The sequence below is a fragment of the Stenella coeruleoalba genome (genome assembly GCF_951394435.1).
Source record: "Stenella coeruleoalba genome assembly, chromosome: 8".
Lineage (NCBI taxonomy): Eukaryota > Metazoa > Chordata > Mammalia > Artiodactyla > Delphinidae > Stenella > Stenella coeruleoalba.
The window spans coordinates 7,728,513-7,748,728 of record NC_137154.1 but is presented as its reverse complement, the minus strand read 5'-3'; the positions used below and the strand labels follow the sequence as shown (position 1 = coordinate 7,748,728).

The window sequence follows — 20,216 nt, the reverse complement described above, 5'->3', positions numbered from 1 at the left end:
ATTTTATTATCAGGAGAAAAAAAGAAGTTGTTTTTAAAAACAGCTGAAGCACGTCTTCATGGAACCTTTGTTTGCTGTCCAAACCTGGGTTCCAAAGATGCTCTTAAGAAGGGTCCCTGCCTAACATGAACTGGATGGAATTGAGGCCAGCTGGACAATAACAGAAGGGTGCAGGACAGTGTGAAGAGGGGGGCTCCACTGCCCACTCTGAGCTCCACGGGGAGGCAGGAATAATCAAGGAGAGCTCCCTGGAGGAGGAGGCTCTTGTAGTACATGGAGGATGTGGCCCAAGGGTGAGCCTGGAGATAGCATTCTAGGCTAGGGGCACTGTCTGAGTAAGGGCAGGAGCCCACTGAGCCAGCACAGGGTGCATGTGGGAAGCAGTGGGTGAGTTGGGGTACAGAGGCCAGGGAGGCGAGGAGGTAGTACCTGTGAGCTACATGAATGGGCCAAGGGAAGAGTGGGCAAGACAAAAGGAAGCAGTGGGAGGGGAGATATTCTTAAAATAGGTGGGCCTCATGCTCCAAAGCACATGAGAATAAATGGCTGGGTCACCATCACTGCTCCATTGCCCACTCTCTACCTGCCACACGTCACACACACACTTGAACACACTCATGTACATATATGTGCACATACATCTATACACTCATGCACACACACATGCACACACATTCATGCACCACGTGTGTACACACATCCATGCACTCATGTATACATGCACACACATTTTTTGCCCTTTTGTGGCCTCTGGCCCTTTAGCCTGGAGAATTAACTATTGCAACCACGAGGGGGGGGTGTCTCTTGGCTCAGGTCCAGTCTTTCTTGACCTTCCCCCCAGCATGCATTGCTTCCCCACCCCCGCCCTGGCCATGGGATACATTGGCTAGCTGCTGCTGAGGGGGTGCCCCCTGGCTTTTAAGCAGGATTTGACAAGAGGGTTTTGCAGTGTGGGAGATGGGTTGCAGGGACAGGAACAGAGGCAAGAAGACCAGGGAAGGGACAGCTGTGGAGACAGAGAGGTGGGGGAGGAGAAGTTAGTAGGGCTTGGCCACTGGAGGGGTTGGGAAGTGAGTAACAGGAAGCATGAAACAAGACACGGAATTTGGGAGTGGATTTGGGGAGGGGGCAGAGACCTTGGGGAAACACTGAACTTGAGGAACCCATGGGGTGTCTGGTGACACTAAAAGCCCCATGAAGGACTCAGGAGGGGGTGACTGCAAAGCGGGGCAGCATCAATGACAGTGGACACGTACAAGCGAGGGGACGTGGGGGGAGGGCTGGGTCACACTGGCTGGGACGCGTGGTGCTTGGATGTCTGCCGGTGACTCAGCCTACACACACACAGAAGTCCTCACGGCGCACGATGTCATACCAGCCCCCAGATTAAGAGGACCCCGGGCAATGCTTCTCCTGGGTCAGCCCTCTGCACCGGCAGAGCCAGGCCAAGGGGCAGCAGGGATGCTGGGGGCGGCGGCAGCCTCACGGCAACCAGGGCAGAGCCAAGGCCTCCCAGCCCACATGGGGCAGGAGCTGCCGTGCCTTTGAATTTGCACCTCCCTCAGAGCCGGGTTAAACTGACCAAGGAAATGATTACTAACCCCTCTTCCACAGTGTCACCTGGACACAGTAACTCCAGCCTGGGTGACTTCAGCCTCCGCTTTCCCCACTTCCCCAATTCAGCTTCTCCCAGAGATCCAGGGGCAGCTGCGTCTCTGGGGAGATGCCGGTGGCTTCAGGGTCACACCTCACAGGCTCAGGTCCCCGTCGGAGCCACCCTGAGTGACGGCGGCTGAGCAGGCGCTCGGATACCCGCGGGCCAGGTCTGCGAAGCGGGCGCCACTGCCATGCCCCAGGTGGCCTGGCTGGCGGAGCAGGAGATGCCACGGGGGAGGCAGGCCCCTCACGTCAGCCCCTCTGCCCTGGGCCGGCCTCTGTGAAGTGGGCACCTCCACTGGCCCCCTGGGCAGGCTCCATGGCCTTTTCCGAACTCCCAGACTGAGTGGGCAGCCTGGGCAGGTTCCAGGTTCTCCAGATGGTGGCCCTTGTGGTCCCCACCATGTGGCTCACCACTCAGAATATGCTGGAGAATTCCTCGGCCACCATGCCCAGCCACCGTGGCTGGGCGCCCCTCCTGGACAACAGCACTACCCAGGCCAGTGTCCCCAGGGCCCTGGACCCTGAGGCCCTCCTGGCCGTCTCCATCCCACCGGGTCCCAACCACGAGCCCCACCAGTGTCTCTGCTTCCGCCAACCACAGTGGCAGCTCCTGGCAACTCCTGCAGCCACCGACTGGAGCGAGGCTGCCACGGAGCCACACGTGGATGGCTGGGTCTATGACCGCAGCACCTCCACCAGCGTGGCCAAGGTGAGGGCCTCCCCCAAGACCCTCCCCAGGTCCTAGCACCTTAGAGGCCAAAGTCACAGATTACAGTTGGCTGGACTCAAAAATGGCCCAGTCCCAGGAGGGACCCGCCACCCCTGGCCTCCACACTCACAGGTGGCTTCTGGCTCCTCCTCGGCCACATTGCCCTACAGGGGTTGGTGGCAGGAATGAGCCTGCAGACGGACACTGTCCCCAGGCTGTGGAAGAGCGGGTGGTACTAGAGCAGGTCTGATACCCAGGCGGCCCTACTGCTGCAACTCGGGCAGCTCTCTCCACCCAGGAGTCTCAGGGGACTCAGGGGAGAGTCGCTGGGTTCCCAGAGGCAGGATCCAGCAAATGAGGGAGAGCGGGAGAGGCGGCCCATCCCAGCAGGCAGAAGGGGCCTCTCTGTGGAACGGGAGGGACGCGGCCTCGGGAAAGCGGGGGGGAGGCGCCAGCGTTGCGTGGCTGCTGCCGAGGGGCCAAAGCAAAGGAGGCAGGTGAGGCCAGAGAGGGCTTGATCCTGGACCTGTGGGCAGTAGGGAGCCATGGAGGGGCTTAGGCAAGGGGTGACAGCCCCAGAGGTCACCAGGCCGGCCGCCCGGCCCCAGTGCCCTGGGCCTTCCCATCTGGCTCCTCTGCGCCCTCCGCCCCTCCCACCTGGGCTATCCAGGCTCCTGAGCTCAGATCCTCTTCCTCTCCCACCAGGGGGACCTGATGTGTGACTCCGAGGCCCGGAAGCCCACGGCCCAGTCCATCTACCTGGACGGGATCCTGGTGGGAGCTGCTGTGTGCCGCCAAGCCTCTAACAAGTGAGGCCCCCTTTCCCCTCACTGTCCCTGTGCTCCCAGACTCCTGGCCCTGGCTGGCCCTGAACTGGCCTCTTGCAGCCGGCCTGGGGAGAAAACTCCGCTTGCAGTGGAAATACCTGCTCCCGGGTCTCGCTCTGACACCCTCCAGCTGTGCCGCTGAGCAAAGCTCAGCCCCTCTCCAGGCCTCGGTTTCACTGACCCTCCTCTGCGGCCGTGAAAGGTCATTGCCCTCATCAAACGTTCACTGCTAAAACCTGCTCAGCAACGTGCCTGCCTTCCGCTGCTGCTTGGCTGCCCCTGCTGACAGGGAGCTCACCCCCTGCCCAGCGCCTTCACTCCTGCCTGGGCCGCGGGGGCGCTGCCCACGAGCCCTCCCTCCACGGACGCAGAATGTGGGTCTGGCCCTGAGAGGCACTTTAGCACCGCTATGCTCAGCGGGCGAGCGTAGGGTGGGCACACCGCGGACCCGGCCGCCCTCCCCGTGCGTGTGCCGCACGTTTGGACTCGGGCTGGTGCTGACCTGGAGCTACTTTCCGACGGCCCTGTGGGGCACGGCAGCCGCTTTCCTCCACACTTTCACCGTGTACCGCCTCTTCCGCTTCCTGGTGGCCTTCGCCGTGGCGGGCGTCACGATGAACACCGGCACTCCCCATAGGTCCCCCGACCCGGGCCGTGCAGGGGAGGCTCGTGCAGCCTCCCAGGCTGACCCACTTGTCTCCTTGCAGTGACGGAGTGGACATCAGCGCAAGCCCGTGCCTTGGCAATGACTTTGAAAGCCCTGGGCTTCAGCTTGGGCCCGGTCCTGATGGCCGCAGTGGCCTACGGCGTGCGCGACTGGGCGCTGCTGCGGCTGGCGGGCTCCGACCCCTTCTTCCTCTGCTTCGTGTACCCCTGGTGGGTGCTACCCTTCCCCCTCCTCGGAGGAGATAACTGCCCACCCTCCCCCCGGGGCGCAGAGGGCCGGGGTGCAGGAGGCCGGAGGGGAGCCACGGGAGCCTGGTACAGCCACAGCTCACCCACTCAACCCAGGGCTTCTTCCCCTGCTCCTCCCACATGTCTCCACTCCCTCCGCCTTCTTTCCCATCACCTGTCGGCCCTTTCCCCTCTCCGGTCATCGCCTGCCTTGGCAAGTGTGCCTCCAGGCACGTTTTCTGAGCCCCTCCTTCGTGCCAGGCATGGCAGGACTAGGCCAGATGGGGGATGGGATGCAAAGATCCAGCACACACACACACACACACACACACACGCGCGCACACACACACACACAGACACACACACACACACACACACACACTCCCAAAACACAGCCACAGTCAGCCTTACGTACTGACATTATTGCTAGAGGACAAGGACCACAACCCAATTGTCAGAGGGGGCCCTGGTTCCTCCACACAGGGCTGACACATGGGAGGCTAGGAAATGTCTGCACTGACCTGAAATGAATCCGGCATGGCCCTGACCAAGCTCCTGGCACACAGCAGGTGCACAGTAAATATTTGTTGGATGGATGGAGAGATAGATATATAGATAGACAGGCAGACAGATAGATGAGTGCATGGTTGGGTGGATGGATGGGTGGATGGGTGGATGGATGGATGGATGAATAGGTGGGTGGATGGATGGATGGCCCTTCAGGGTAGGGCTGAGCCTCGCTCATCACATATATACAGGCCCAGCACCTGGTAGTCGCTTGGCCATTGCAGCCACCGCAGAAAGGAGCACAGCAGAGGCCCAGTGGAGGACAGGGCACCTGCACCCGCACTGCGAGGAAGGCTGGCTCCACAAATCTCTCCCAGCCCAACAGCCTGGAGCAGAAAAGTTCTTAATCTGGAGCCTTTAGCAACTAATTTGCAGTCACTTGCCAGCGCAGGAGGCAATCACATCTCACGCAGCGGCTCCGAGACGGGGCACTCGTACCTGACAGGTGGCCTTCTGGGATGGCAGACTGACCCCCATAACAAGAGGGTGAAGGGCAAATGTCAGTGATGCAGAGTCCAGGGCACCCCTCCCGGCTCTCTGATGCTGAGGCTGACTCGCGGGGCTGAGCCCCACTTTCCTTGGCGGACAGGCCCACACAGGTGCCCACGTGTATTCATTACTCCACTACTTCATCACGTCAACAAATTGCACTGAGAACCACCATGGGGGGGGACTGGCTGGTGCCGGGGTGACAGCGATGAGCAGCACGGACAGGGTCACTGCCCACGTGGAGCTCGCAGGAAATCCCCTGCATCACAGCATCACAAACCACGCTTGGGGTTTGACGCATCAGTGGGGGATGTGGACCCATCTGAGGATGGGGCCCCCTGGCCCCTCAGCTCCCGCCAGCTCCTCTGCCTCTCTTCCAACCCAATTTCTCTTCGTGAGAAGCGTCCGCACACACAGACCCACTCCAATGACCCTGCCGCCCTCGCTCTGCTCCCCTCACTCGGCCCCTGCCCAAAAGGGCACCGATGCTCTCTCTCCGGGGATCTCACCTGTGCCCACTGCTCTCCCTCCAAACACTGCAGGCCCCCAACCCCCTCCCCTGTCCTGCCGCTCCCCGGCCTCCAGCCACCCGCGTGATGTCCCCATTACCAGTGTCTCGGCATCACAAACGTAGCATCTCCTTACCCCTGCTCCTCCCAGGGCCTCCCCAACGTTGACGGCGAGACCCCACCCACAGGTACTGGAGTACCTGACACCTCCCTCTCCCTCACGGTTGCCGCACCCCAAGTCCAGTAGGTCACAGGGTCTTGCCAACTCTACCTCTAATGTGCGCTTGAGTCCCTGCTCTGCAAACCCCCAAGGATCTCAGGGACCCGGTGGCTGTGGAGCAGACGGCCCCGCCCTGGCTGCTGCTGGGGGCGGGGTGCGGGGGGCAACGTGTCTGGCTGGGGGACCTGAGTCTGGAGGCAGGAGCCTGTGCGCAGTGGTGGGCACGGAGGGGGCTCCGAGGCCTGGATGGCGCAGGGGATCTGGGCTTGATGTTGAGGGGGTGGGAGACAGGTTAGTGTTAGGCCCACCCTGAGCCTGGGCCCTGCCACGGGGAGGGGGCACTGGGATGCCTGAGGCTGGCTGGCACTCAAGAGGCGGCGACTGTCACCGGGCATGGGCGAAAGGGCCAAAAGTGAGGCAAGGGCAGTGGGCCGGTCACCTGCAAGGGGTGCTGGAGGTGAGGGGCATTGGTGACTGATGGGTGCAGGTGGACGGGGCTGGTGATGTCAGGACCAAGGACCCTGCTGCAGGCCTGAGCCCCTCCCCTGGTGGGTGTGGACCTGTTTGCAGGGAGGGGCACCTGGGGAGGGGCAAGCTCAGGCAGGAAGGTGTGGCCATGGGGATAAACAGAAGGGCCGTGTGACATAGGGGAGGGCTGGACAGCGGGGGACCCTGGTGGGCTTGCAGGACTGCGGTCCTGGAGCCATTGAGGGCGTCCTTGCTGCACGCAGGCCCACCAGCCCTGGGTCCCGGGCGAGGCCGCGGAAGGGCCAGGGGGTTGGGAAGGAGGCAGGAAGCAAGATCAGGGGCCCCCAACCCCAGCCCAAGAGAGGGAGGAGGGAGGAGGGAGAAAGGGTGGCCTGCAGGGGAAGGAGGGTGCCAGAGGGCGCGGCTTCCGCAGCCCCAGAGCCCTGTGCTGCCTCCCCCGACCTCAGCCACCCTGAGCCTCGGCTGCCAGTGAGGCCACTCCTCTGGGCAGAAGGGGACGGGCAGGCTGGAGAGGGGCCTGCGGGAGCTACAGAGGGTGGCTGTCGTCAACGGGAGAGGGCAGTGCGGGACGCACTGACCATCGAGGTGAGGCGGGGCTGGGCCTTCGCCCTTGAATCTCTCTTTCACGTGGTCTCAGGGCTGCCCAGGTGCATCCCGACCCAGCCTGACCCACGGCGCCTCTCTGGGCTGAGCAGGGCCGGGCCAGAGTGAGAGGCCAAAGCCACAGGTAGGCAGTGCGGCCCCTCACAGGTGCATCTGTGCAGGCAGGATGACCGCAGTGGGCCTGGGCCAGACGGCAGCCCGAGGGGGAGCCATCCTGGGGCCTCTGCTGCGGCTGCTGGGTGTACACGGTGCCTCCCTACCCCTGCTGGTGTACGGGGCGGTGCCAGTGCCGAGCGGCCTGGCTGCACTGCTGCTGCCCGAGACCCCGAGCCTGCCACTGCGCGACACTATCCCATATGTGTGGAGCCAGGGAGTGGGCCATCCCCTCCACCCTCCGGAGAACCCCAGAAGAGGGCAGGCCTGGCAGCCACCCCTACTGCTGGACAGAGGGAGAAGCAGAGGCCCAGAGAGGGATAGGACTGGCCCAGAGTCACACAGCACATTTTTGGGAGATCGGAGACCAAGGGCTGGGTCTCCCGGCTGACAGTATGGACTTTGTCCCCTACCCTTCATTCCACCATTTGAGACCTAAATGCCCTAGCTACCCCCCAGCTCCACCTCGGGAGAGATCAAGGGGAAGGGACTTTGTGAGAGGGAGAGCTGAGGGTGTGACGGCTGTGCTGCAGGTCCTCACGGGCCCCAGACTCTACTACTAAAGCCCCTAGACGTCTATCAAGGCTGTCACTGTGCACCCATCCCCCACGATGTGCTCAGGGAGCTCAGTCCTGGGCCCCTGAGAGCAGGGCAGCAGTATCTCCTAAGTCTTCAGGACGGACACATGTCAGGGGTCAGGCGTGACTTGCAACCCCTCCGTGCCTCTCCTGAACAGGGCAGTAAAGAAGGCAACACACAGCACCCAGGGGGGTCCTGTTCTGAAATCCACACGACTTTAGGCCTCCTGGGAAGCCTGCGATGGGATGGCAGGAGGAGGCTCTTCTCTGCAGAAGGAGAGCAAAGGCCTCGGTTTCCGGAGGGCCGGGGCGCTGCCCCTCCAGCCGAGCCCAGCCTCTCACTATCTAAGGAGCCGCCCTGAACACAGAAGGGGCCAAGGAAGGTGTGATTGGCAGGACGCTGCCCGGTACACCATCACCCGACCTTCTCTCAAGGCTGCTGAGAGAGGAGCAGGGGCACGACCCGACCCGACCCTATGCTTCCTCGCCCCTCACCAGCCCTGAGCTCACAGGCTGACGTCAGCCACGCTCAAAACCTCCCCAGCTTCTCACGCCACCCTGAGGGCTCCGCACAAGCGCCCCTCAACTTTACCAGAGAGACGGCTCGGGCCCTCCCCATCCCCCTCGCTACTCCAGCCACGCAGCCAGGTCTTCTGCCTGGAATGCTTCTGCCACCTTCCCTACCTGACAAATCCCCCGCCTCAGCCTCCCATACCCAGGGCAATGGCCTTGTTCTGGGGCCCAGCGCCCAACCCAAGTCTCCAGTGAAATTCTTACCACGGCTGCGGCCACACGCCTGTGAGTCCCCAGAGGGTTGGGGTGGTCCGCCTCCCCGTGTCCCCAGCTCCCACACAGACCAGAGGGCCATTGGTGCGAGGGAGACGGGAGAGTGAATCAAGGACTGTGCCTCGGCGACTCCAGTGATGAGCCCCCAGGGTCTGCCGGCGCAGGGGGTGGGACTTCCTCCCTGGGACGGCCCTTTCCCAGGCCAGCTTCCCTGTCCTGAGTGCCAGCCGAGTGGCTGCCTTTTCCAGCCTCTGCTGTGGGCCAGGCACCGTGCTGGACGCCTCAAGGCATCGTCTCGTTTCATCTTTTCCTGAACGCTTTGTGGTAGATGTTGCCCCATTTTACACACGGGATATCTAAGGCTCAGAGAAGCTGTGCCTGGGTGCCCGTGACACCCAGCTAGGAGGGGCAGCTTAGGAGTCAAGCGCAGGTCCGAAGGCCTCCAGAGCCAGCTCTGGCCCCGACTCCCCCAGCCTGGCCTCAGGCCTCAAAGTCTGGGCATCCAGTGAGCTTCTCGAGGGCAGGGCCTCCCTCTAAAAACCATCCCAAACCCCCTCACTGGCATCACTTATGGGGAAACCCAGTGCAAGAGCTCAGATGGAAAGGGATGGGCCCCGAGCTCCCCCACCCCAGCTAACACACTCATGGGTGCAGCAGGAGGCCTTTCCTGCCCAGCGGGGTCCCCGCCAGCTGCCCCATCTACTGAGTCACCCCAGACCTGTGCTAGGTGGTCTCTGGTCCACCTGTGCCTGTGCCTCTGCTTCCAGGCACCTCAGCAGAAGGCTGCAGCCTCGACCGACATACACACACACACATCAGTGAGGTGTACACACGTGGGCACACACGTAAGAAGGTCAACGGGAAATCAGGAAGCAGCTCCCTGGCCCCAGGAGACAGGATCGCTCCCTGGCTTGGTCATATCTGCCTGGGCCTCTGGGGGGTCGTGTCCTTTAGGTGTCTGCCTGTGGCCACCCCTCAGTGAAGACCCCCAGAACAAAGGGGCTGGGTGTGGGGATCACGTTTGTAAAGGTGCCCGAAGGTGAGATTTCGCCAGCCTGCCGTGACCTTCTGTCTTGTCTGCCTGCTGCCCAGCTGAGCCTCAGCTGCCTCACTTGCTGTTGCTTAGCATTCTTGGGGCCTTATGGGTGTCCGGAAGCCTCCAGCAGGCAGACCCCAGGGCTGGCGGAAGATGGCCCCTCCTCTCCCCAGCGATGTCCTCCAGCTCACCGAGTGGTCAGAGCTGTCCCTCTGCCCAAATTCAGAACGGCCTTGCTCCTGGTCCTTCCAGGCGGTCACAGCCTTCCAGGACCCAGGGCCTACCTAATTCCAACATGTCACTCCTCACTTAATTCAACAGGACCTAGAAGCTGGGAGGTGCAGGGCCCTGCCCCTCTGGGGCAGCTAGGGAGTGACAGAGTGGGCGCCCTACCAAGGGAGAAGGGGCCTCCCTCGGCAGCAGCCACAGGCCTGCAATCAGCTAGGTGCCACCACCCGAAAGGCAGGTCTTCACTTGGGACACACTCGCTCTTTTGATGCCCGTGCCAGTTTGCTCCCGGCCCCGGAAGCTGCTGGGCACCCTGCAGTGTTAGAGCCAAGGGAAGTGGGTGTGGGAAAGAAGAACCCACCACCACCCCTACAGTCTCCGCGCCCCCCATGGCAGGAGACGCCTCAGGCAGCAGGCACAGGAAAATGCCTCAGGACCCACTTGGGCCATTCTCCTGCCTCCAGCCAGGCCTGCAGCTCACCCAGGAGGGTGTGTGAGGGAGGACAGTGTCAGCAACACAGGCCCCATGTCCACCCCCAGGAGGAGGACATCCTCCCAGAAGAGCCCTAGCACTGGCTGAGCTTGTGTTCCCTCCCCTGGGGGCTTTCATGGCCAGTGCAGGTCTTCAAGGTAGAAGGCAGCAGCCAGACTTCACTGCAAGCTTCTTCCCCAAACTCCGTCCTTCCTTTCCCATCCCCCTCCCCCGGTAGAATCTCCTGACACACCCCTGCCAGTACCAGCTGGCAAGGAGCAGCGTGCCTGGAATTCCGGCCCCCCCCCCCCCGTATGCTGTTTGGACTCTCCTGGGGGTCACTGCCAGCCCAGCCAGACACCAAGGAGCCCAGGTCCGGCCCAGGTGTTAAGGTCAATATCAGATGCACAGGATGAAGGAGCTAAGAGCAAGGTGACCGTCTCTTACGGACAAGTACACTGAGTCAGCAGCAGAGTCCAGGAAGCTTTCCTCTTACTACCAAGTCCTTGGGTGGCAGGGCTCTTAGCTTCCTTACGCAGAGAGGAAAACACCCAGTCCCACAGGCACACGGCAGTGAGCCGGACTGGGGCTCATCCTTCCAGCTCCTGCACGCTCCCTCTTTCTGGCCCCCTACTCTGATAGACTATTCAAGGCCACTCTAGAATTTCTGGAGTAAGGATGCTCCCTTCTTGATACCAAGGAAATCCTGCCTGCCTCTCTTTGCTTTCTCTGGCCAGTGGTGATGGGGGAGGAGAACCTGAGCTAAGTCTCCATTCCTTGGACTGAGAGAGCGGCAGCAGAAGAGCCGGGGGCAAGGCCATTACCGGCACAGGAACAGGATGTCTTGACAAACCTGCCTCAGGTCAGGCCTCCCCCCTCGGGCTCCCACAGAGGGTTAGAGGCGGCCTCGGTGATGCTGATCTCCAAGACTGAGCAGCTGTAGGAGGCAAGTGGGGCCCAAACCTCCCTCCTGGTGGCTGGTTCAGGAGGGCAAGGGGAGGCCAAGTCCATGGGAACCCACCTTCAGGGGCCGCTGGGGGAAGACTCGCTCTCCCACCCATGTTAGGACTTGGGGGTGGGGGGAGGACTCTCAAGGGCCACTGGGGCACAACCTGTGGTGGGAAGGGTGGTCCCACGATAAGAGCTTCGTCCCAGGATGGAGGGAAGGAGGGGGAGATGAGGCGGCCCTGGGTGGGGCTCCTGTGGGCAGTTGAGCCCAAGGGCCCTCGGTGCTGTCCAGGCCTAAACACAGACCAGGCTTGTGAGCTGGAAGATGCTGCAAGAACGAGCTGGCCAGCAGCAGAGCCGCCCGAGGTAGGAGCTCAGGAAGCAGAATAGGGCGGTGAAGGGCCACAGTGAGCCAAGAGCACGAGAAAGCAGAGCCAGGAGGGGGAGGCGAGACCCACCAAGCCGAAGGCAGAGGAGACCTGAGTGACGGAAGCGTGGCTGAGTCCTGTGTCCAGTGGCGTGGCGGCCCACCGTGGCCCCCTGGGAGACACAGGCCCACCCACACTCTGCTTGCTCTCCCGAGGGTGCCCAGGTGCGCGGCTCCTCGTGTACAACCCCCATCTCAAGAGTCTCGGCTCCTTTCGACGGAGAGGCTTAACAAATCCAGACCCATCTCACATGTCTGGGACCATGAGCCTGTTTAGTGTCCCCATGAAGAAGCAAACACCTGGTCTGAGGTGTGCTGGCTCTACTTCCGCCTGCGGCCACAGGGGCTGCCCACGGTCAGCCAGGAGGGGGCAAGGTCCAAACCCTAGAGATGCAGAAGGGGCAGAGACCGGAGTTAGGCGGAACTAGGGGCCAATCTGGACTCAGACACTGAGTTACCTTGAGACCTTGGACCAGCCACTGAAGCTCTTCCCACCCAGGAATAACATCACCTCCCCCAAGGGCTGTGTCAAGGCCAATGCCCTGCACACACAGCCACCAGAAGGGCAGGCCCTCTTTAGCCACTAGGGGGCAAAACACTGCTCCCGTCTCGGGATTTGTCAGCCCCCAGAGAAGCTAAGGTCCGTGGCCAATGGGACCAGAGACCAGTCATCGCTCACAAGCCTGGGGCCTGTTTGCGGTCTCCTTCCCCAGCCCGCTGGGACATGGGGGTGAGACAAAGACAAGCTGCCCCAAGGTGCCCAAAGTCATGCTCAGCCCAAAACTTTGGGGGCTACTTACCAGCTCTCGTGGGCTCCAATCTGCACCCAGACCCCAGCCCAGAGCTCAGACCAATGTCCCAAAAGCACCCAACCCGAACAAACTGCACAGGACCGTTGGATTTGGAAAGTTTTTGTTTTCTTTTCCCACACATTTCCGGGGTTGGGGTGTTATCCAAGACTCAGACACATTTGTTAACAAAGAGAGAAAAAAAAAAACTGGGGAGCAGGGAGCCTGTGGGCAGATAAGTGACCCCAGCAGTATGCGGGTAATGCCTGGCTCCCTCTCTTCCCTGCTGCCCGCACCCAATGGGTGCCACAGGCTGCTGCTCGCGATATCTAGATTAATTGTCTTCAATATATATCTGCATTTGCCTTTCCCCTCCCACCCGCCCCCCACCCTGCTCCTCCAGCAGCTTCCCCATCAATGCACGTCGCCCGGCGGCACACAACAGAACAGGTCTTCCCAGGCCCGAGCCCCTTCCCTGGGCGGAACCAGGCAGGCGCCTCCTCCTGGTGGGCGGAGCCATGGCTCTCGGGGCCATCCCGGCCCCGCCCCCCGCTGGGACGCTCCGCCCACCCTCCTGCCCTTCTCCCACCGACTCTGGAAACCCAAAGGGAGGAAAGGAAGGGGGAAACCAGACACACACAAAAAGAACTGGGGAAGGAGGGTGGGGACAGAGAGACATAGCAAGCCTGGGGTGGGGACTGGAGGGCTTGGGAAGAGAAGGAAGGCTGGGGGAACAGAGGGAGGAGGAAGAAAAATGGAGGAAAATGAACAGGACGAGTAGTTGACACTGTACAAAACCCCCAGTCTTCCTTCCCTCCCAACCCCACCAAAATAAAACTACCCCCCTTAAAAAAATAAATCAACCCAGGGCTGTGAGCACGTGCCCTGCCCGATGGGCGCAGAGCTGAGAGGGACAGACAGCCCCAGGACGCACGATGACTCCGCGCCGACGGACGGCAGGAGGAAGGGGACGAGCACGGGGTTTTCCTTTTTTTTTTTTCCTTTCATTTTTTTGCGTTTCCTCTTCGTGAGAGAAGTCTGAGGCAGCCAGGGAGTGGGTCCCCAGGGCCCCGGCAGGGAGAGGGCCGCACCCTCCTCTCGGGCCCTCCCAGGAGGGGCAGCTGGCAGTGGGGCGCGGTGCCGGGGGCTCAGACGTAATACTCCTTGTCTTTGTTCTTCTTGGCCTTGCTGGGCGTCTTGGGGGCAGCCGGGGCCTTCTCTTTCACCACCGCCCCGTTGCTCTGGGCCGAGTTACTGATGTAGTTCCGGCTCTGGTCCACCTGGTAGGAGCCCTCGTCGCGGTTGCGGTACTTGTACATGGCATAGAGGAGGATGAGGATGCAGAGCGCCGCGGCCGCCACGATGCCCACCACCATGCCTGTGGTGCTGCTGGACTCCCGGATCACCTCCACTGCGCCCGGCGGGCCCCGCTCCCCAGGCCCCGTGGGGTTGGCTGTGGGCAGATGGGGGAAGCCGGGGGCGGAGGTCACGCCGGGGCGCAGGGGAGGGGGCCTCCGCGGCTCGAAGGACGTGGGGGCCCCGGGCCCCAGGGGTGGGTTCTCCAGCAGGGGCTGCAGCGGGTCTCGGTGGTTCATTTTGCCCGCTGGCAGGTTGGGGGCCGGGGCGGAGGGGGCGAGCAGCACCCCAGGGGCGCCCGTGGCCCCATCTGTCCTGAGGTTGGGCCGGGGAGCGGGTTTGCGGGGGGAGAGGAGGGTGGTGCGGTCCGTGACCAGGGGAAAGGTGGTGTAAAAGTCCTCGTCGTCCGTGGGGGGGAGGCTGGAGTCAAAGACCTCGCCGGAGGCAAAGCCCGAGGCCTCGATAGGCTCCTCGCAGTCGCTGTCGTCCTGCTCGGCCTGGCACGGGCCCCCGGCGGGCGGGCGGCGGGCCGCGGGCGGGGGCAGGGTGTCTTGGGTGGCACCCACGCCCGTGAGGAAGGGGTAGAAGGTAGGGGGTGGGGGCACGAAGGGGGATCGGGTGGCCACGGGAGGGGGGTCTAAGGAGTCCTCCGTGATAATGGGCAATATTAACTCTCCTCCTAGAACAAGAGAGAGAAGAGAAAAGACAGGGCGTCAGCGAGGGCCGGGGTGCAGGCGGCCGGCACAGAGAGAGAAACAACAGCCTCACACACCCAAATCGGTTCCAATTGGCTTTGGCGGAGACTAGAGCGGGCTGGGCCCGCCCGCCAGCCGGCCGGAGCACTGCGCTTTAAGCTTTAAGCGGGCAGCGGCTCGGATGCCCTGGGCACCCCACGCACGGGCTCTGTGGCTCTCTGGGTTTTGGTCTTTTGTTTGTCTTAAGAAACCAAAAGGAAAAGAAAGGAAAGGAAATAGAAAAGAAATGGAAAAGAAAAAAAGAATTCTACTGGTTTAAGGCTTTAAAAACAGATACAAGAGCAGCATTTAAACAAACCTAACAACAATATCTTTTAGGGTTTTTTCTGGGTTTTTCTCTTTTTTTGCTTTTTTTTTTTTTTTCTTTTGTTTTTAAAAAAGAAGATAGCATACCACGGAATTCAGGCAACTTACATCAACAAATAGGCCGTGTGATTTTAGCATGAAGAAAAAAATTACAAACAGAGCTGTGTAAGCGGGTTCTCCCGGAAAAAATAAGAAAAAAACAACTTTTCCGTACAACGTTTCCTTTCTATCTGTTTGGTATCTCCCTCCCTCACTCTTCTCTCCCTGAACAACTTGCTTCCTCCAGAATACTCTCTCTCCTCCCTCACTTGGGCCCTCTCCCCCTCATTAAACACAAAGCTGAAATCTGCACGGTGAAGGCTGGCGTTGAGGAACTGTTACCACCACTTGGTGTCAGCGTGTGGGGGAGGGAGGGAGCAGTGGGAAGGAAGGCTTGGGGAGGAGGCACGTGACAGGCAGCTGCGTAGGAATTGCCTCATGGGTGAGAGGACTTGGGAGGCGATGAGCATGGGAAGGGGCTTTGAAGGCTAACTGCAGGTTGGTCAAGGGGAGAGGAGAACTGAAGGTGGGAGGTGATGAGGTCCAGGAGGAAGAGCTGGCAGGGACACACGGGCACATTGGAGGAGGGTCCTATCCTATAGGACTTTGGGAGTGGTGGTGAGAAGCCATGTTGAGGTAAGGAGGTGAGGAAGGACAGGGAGTGAGTGAGGGAATTGGGCAGGGACACATGATTCTTGAGCTAACCCTAAATCCCCAACTTTCTCTTTCTTCACCCTCCACCTCTGACCCCCACTGACTTCCCCCCCTCCCCCTCCCCAGAACCCCCATGGGCCGCCAGGACCTGGCCAGGGCTTGACGGCCTCTGGCCCTCTTATTATTGTTTAAAACAATAATAAAACAACGGAAAGAAGAAGAAAGCAAAAAAAGAAAAGAAAATACATACACAGCCATCTGGGAAGGATGCACTTGCTAATATAGGGCCCAGGAGAACTACTGGGGAGGGCCTTTGGGGTAGGGGTGTAGGTCTCCTCACTCCCTAGGTCGGATAACTGGGGTCCCTTGGGCCAAAACTGCAATTCCCATCAGCCCCCAGAGGGTGAGAATTACAACTCCCATTAGTTCTTACAGGGGTGTGGACCACAATTCTCATCAGCCCCTGGGTCAACAACTACAACTCCCATCAGCCCGCTGGGCCCCCTCTCAAACAAAAGCACTGCAACCCACTGGTCTGGGGTAGAACAGAGCTGCAGCCCTGGGTCTAGGTGGCTGGTGGAAGGGCTCCCTCCTCTTGGAGGGGCAGCTCTGGGCCTGGTAGGGGCTGTAGGTTTCCTCTCTAGCTCTCCCTCCAGCACAGCTCAAGCCCTGCCCCCATCTGAGTGCAGCTTGCTGGTCTCTCTGCAGGGTTTGATCTTCAGAGATCACACCACAAACCTCCCACCCGCTCCATGGGAGGCTTCTCAGGGCTTCCCCGACAGACCCCTCTGCCCCAGTGCATCCAGGCCAGCCATGTGCCACCACCACCACACCTTGGCACCTCTCCTCCTCCTCCCCCCACCCAAAGCGCTCTGGTCTCCACCCTGCTGTTCGAACACCTCTGCTGATCCTTCCGATCGCAAGCTCCAGCAGTTTGGCAGAGCTGTCCTTGGCCACACTAGCCAGCTCGGCCAAGACCTTGCTGTTGAACTCACAGCCTTGCTGAGCTCCTCAGGCTGCTCTCCCCACCAGGCTCCAATCTCCCCCTGGACAGGGGCTCACCTGCACCCCAGATTGTGAAGCCTCGGGGCACCTGGGCTTCCACCGGCTCAGCCACACTGGAAAACTGAGCCAAGAGCAGAGAAGCATGTTTTGTGGGGCTGGAACTGTCCAACCCCGGCTTTTTATGGAGGAGGATGCTGAGGCCTGGGGTGGGCAGGACTTCCAGGGTCTTCCAGGTGTCACTGTCAGGCTACATGAATGAATAGACTATCCAGTCCCTTCTGTGGCTCTCAGAGGCCAGGCGAGGGCCAAGTCTCACAAGGAGCCCCGGAAGGCCTGACTCATCCTCCCCACGCCTGCAGGAATCTGCTAGGCTGCTTGACTCTTGGCTTGGATTTTAATGTGGGAGGCCAAGACCTGTTCTGTCATTAATTCCTGTGACTGTGGGCAAGTTTCTTTCATTTCCTGGGCCTCAATTTCCTCATCTATAAAATTAGGGTATTGGGCTCCAGGCCCAGGGTGAGGCCAAGGCCTGGATCCCAGCCTGTGGATGAACATAGATTGTCCTCCCATCCCTACTGAGCCCTAGACCCACCAAGGATGGCCCAGCAACCTGGCCCCTGGGTAAGTGGCAAACTCAGCTGTTAGGTCTCAGGAGGAGGCTGGTAGCCCTTCGAGTGGTAGCATCTGGGCCCAGCCATGACAAGGTTCCCTTCCCTGTGTGGACCCTGAACACATCTGGGGTCCTCACTGCTGGCCCACACCACCTGCCCCCTTCCTGAACTTTGCCTTCTGTTCAGAACACCTTTCCCCTGCTGATATCTCATTCATCCTTTGAATCCAACCAAATACCTCCTCTTCCAGGCAGACCTCCAGAGGCTCCTCCCTGCCTTGGGTGCCTCTGACACCTTGTCCCTATTCTGTCCTGGAGGCACAGGTTTGGACTCACTGCCAGGGAAGGCCCTTGCTGGGGACACATCATGGCCCAAGGGGTTGATCAGGCCAATCAGGGCGTAGACCTTGGCTTTCTATCCTTTTGCTCACCTCCCCAGTAGATGAGGGTGTATGGGGGCTTCAGGCCTTGGACCACAGACAAATCCTGCTCAGCCTGAGCCGCCCCCCACCCCCACCGCCCACAACCATTTGCCCCAATTCACTGGCTCCTTAGGTCCTTGGGACACACAGGCTCCCAGGGTCCCCCTGTGCAGCCTCCTGCCTCCCCCAGCCCTGCCTCCAGAGCCCTCCCAGTCCTGGTCATATTGACTTCTCGGCCCTGCCCTTCAACCGCAGCCAATTCCTGGCCTCCATCTCTGGGTCTCGGTCCTGTCCCTGCATCCCCAACTCCTTTGGGGACTTTCCCTGGCCCAAGGCTTTGACAGCATCTCCTGAGGGTGCCCTGCCCTCACTCACATCCCCCCACACTGCCACAACTGCCCCTTGGTGTCTCCTTCTCCTGGCCCTGAACCTCAGCCTCCACCTCCCACGCCACTTCCTCCCTGGGCCCTACACCCCTCACCACAAGACGACACACTACTGAGACCCCACGCTGCCTTCCTTCCCCAACTCTCACTCAAGTCGGCCTGGGCTCTGTGGCAGTAGGGTACCGTCTTTTCCTGGGGTCATGCAGGAAGGGTCAGGCAAGCTTGTGCCAATGAGGAGTTAGTGGGGCCTGGAGGAGGGCAGGAACCCTCAGAGACTTCTCACTGCAGAAGTCCAACTGGGGGCTCCCAGGACACCCCTCCCACTGGGCTTTTAGGGGTGCAAACTCATGAAGACTCATGGTGCCTCGGACCCTGGGTCCTGCTCTATGCCAAGGGTGCACATTGGGATGGGGTGCCCCTGGGGGTCCGATAAGGACCCTAGGCAGCCTCCCTCCCCTCCCCCACTTCAGGCAACTGCAGCATTTGGGAAAGATTCACAGGAGCACTTATCATAGACGCCACCCACCCTCTGCTCCTAAATTGAATTTCAGTGCATGTCAGTTCCGCTTACTAAAAGAAATTCCATTCTGGCCAAGGAGACCACAAGCCATTCCCGAGCACCCTCCTCCCCCAGCTCCCCTGCCTCTGGGGGCCGCTGGACAAGCAAGCTGGGCCCTTTCTGCCTTTAGGGCAAAGAAGGCCCTTGACTGAAAACCTACCCAAGAACCCCATTCCCTCCCAAGCAAGATGCGCCCACCCCCAAAGCAGCATGTAGAACTGAGGCTGAACGTCAGAGACTAAGCAGTCAGCTGCCCGAGGCCTCATCTGCCAGTGCTGGGTGCCCTGCCCAGGCTGTGACGGCAAGAAGGCCACTAGTCCACAGGGCATTTCGTGTGGATTAGAAACATGGCAGACCCTCAGTGTGGCCACAGCCCTGCAGGTACACCATTTGGCAAACAGTGTCTCTGTGCAAAACTGGAAAAAGGCATTCTGTTCTCCTGGTGGGCACAGCCCCGCTCCAGGGCGCAGGACACACAGCTTGGCAAGCAGAGCACTGGCTAGATTTCAGCCCTTACTCACCTGTTCCAGCAGAGAACAATCTGTGCAACTGTGTGCAGTGGCCTGAAGGGTACCACCCCTCCCCACCTGGAAACCCACACACAGCAAGGGCAAACGTCAAGGTGGAGTCAAGGTCATAGGCGGTGAAGCGCCTACTGTGTGCATGCATGTGCACCCACCCCTCTGAGGGTCTGTTTCTGCGCAGCTGGGCACGTGTCTCTAAGCGTGTGTGTGTGTGTGTGTGTGTGTGTGTGTGTGTGTGTGTGTGCGCGCGCGCGCGCGCTCGAACCTCAATGAATCCAAGCACGTGAGCATGCATGTCAGCGAGTCTTAGCGGACGTGCGTGCATGTGAGTGAGCCTGTGCTCTGTACGTGGTTTGTGTGTGGTCCGCCTGCCTCTAGGCCTGGGTCCGAGCTCGTGTGTGCATGTGAATGCATGAATGTGTCGCTGAGAACATGTGAGCGTGCCACCACGGGTCTGAACACACGCGGTTGTGCCTCTGTGACCACCTCTTGCCCTCGGGTAGTGAGACTACATTTCCCAGCATCCCTTGCAAGTAGGTGCGGCCACAGGAGTAAGCAGTGGTCAGTGCCAGTACGGGCCCATAAAAGCTCCAGTGCCCGATCCTCCGCACTCCTTCTCCTCCTTCCAGTGACCTTGCGAACCACGTGTTGAAATGGAGGAGCCACAGATGGGAGGTCTCTGGATTCCCCAAGCACTCCCTGGGGCAGAGCCACCTGCTGGTCAGGAGCACCCAGGTGGGGCTTCACCTGAGTCAGAAACTCCCCTTGAAGGACCCACTGAGATTCGGGGGGAGATTATCTGTTACAGAAACACATGTTACCTTAACTAATACAGACACAGCCAGAAGTGGGTGTCACATTAACAAAAACCTGTGGCCCTCAGGTAACAATTCAAGAAAATGGATTTGGAGGCTGGAAAGATGCAGAACCACATAATGCAGCGGCAGGGCACCTGGCACCAACCGTTGCTTGGGACAGACCACGTGCTTACTGAGGCTGAGGCACTAAGGGAAGGTGCCAGAAAAGTCGGGACAATGCCGGCTTTTACTTTCTGTGTTTGGTAACATATTAGAAGAAAGAAACAACATTAGACGAGAATTGGTGCGTTTGCAACAGAGATGAAGGGACCAGCGAGAGCCCAGAAATGCGGGGCCGGCAAGTGTCAGAAGAACCACTGCCCCCAAACCCCAAATCTTAAAAGAGAAGACTGGAAACGGC

At 60.3% G+C, this 20,216-nt stretch overlaps 2 protein-coding genes across 3 annotated transcripts in view; one reads left to right on the top strand and one right to left on the bottom strand.

Annotated features, from left to right (window-relative positions):
* Positions 1–1,975: 1,975 nt before the first annotated feature.
* SLC22A12 (solute carrier family 22 member 12) lies at positions 1,976–10,244 on the top strand (the record flags this gene model as incomplete). The annotated part of the gene is given in 7 exon segments (XM_079928350.1): positions 1,976–1,999; positions 2,003–2,368; positions 3,074–3,177; positions 3,674–3,849; positions 3,903–4,071; positions 7,132–7,324; positions 10,212–10,244. Coding segments are annotated over 7 exon segments (1,065 nt in total).
* A 2,294-nt stretch (positions 10,245–12,538) lies between these two features.
* NRXN2 (neurexin 2) overlaps positions 12,539–20,216 on the bottom strand; it is a gene marked incomplete at its 5' end in the record, with an annotated part of 99,964 nt that continues 92,286 nt past the window's right edge. For both annotated transcript variants that reach the window (XM_079929163.1, XM_079929162.1), the window contains one exon: positions 12,539–14,417. In XM_079929163.1, the coding sequence (XP_079785289.1) occupies positions 13,531–14,417 (887 nt within the window). In that variant the 3' untranslated portion in view covers positions 12,539–13,530. The remainder of the gene's footprint in view (positions 14,418–20,216) is intronic.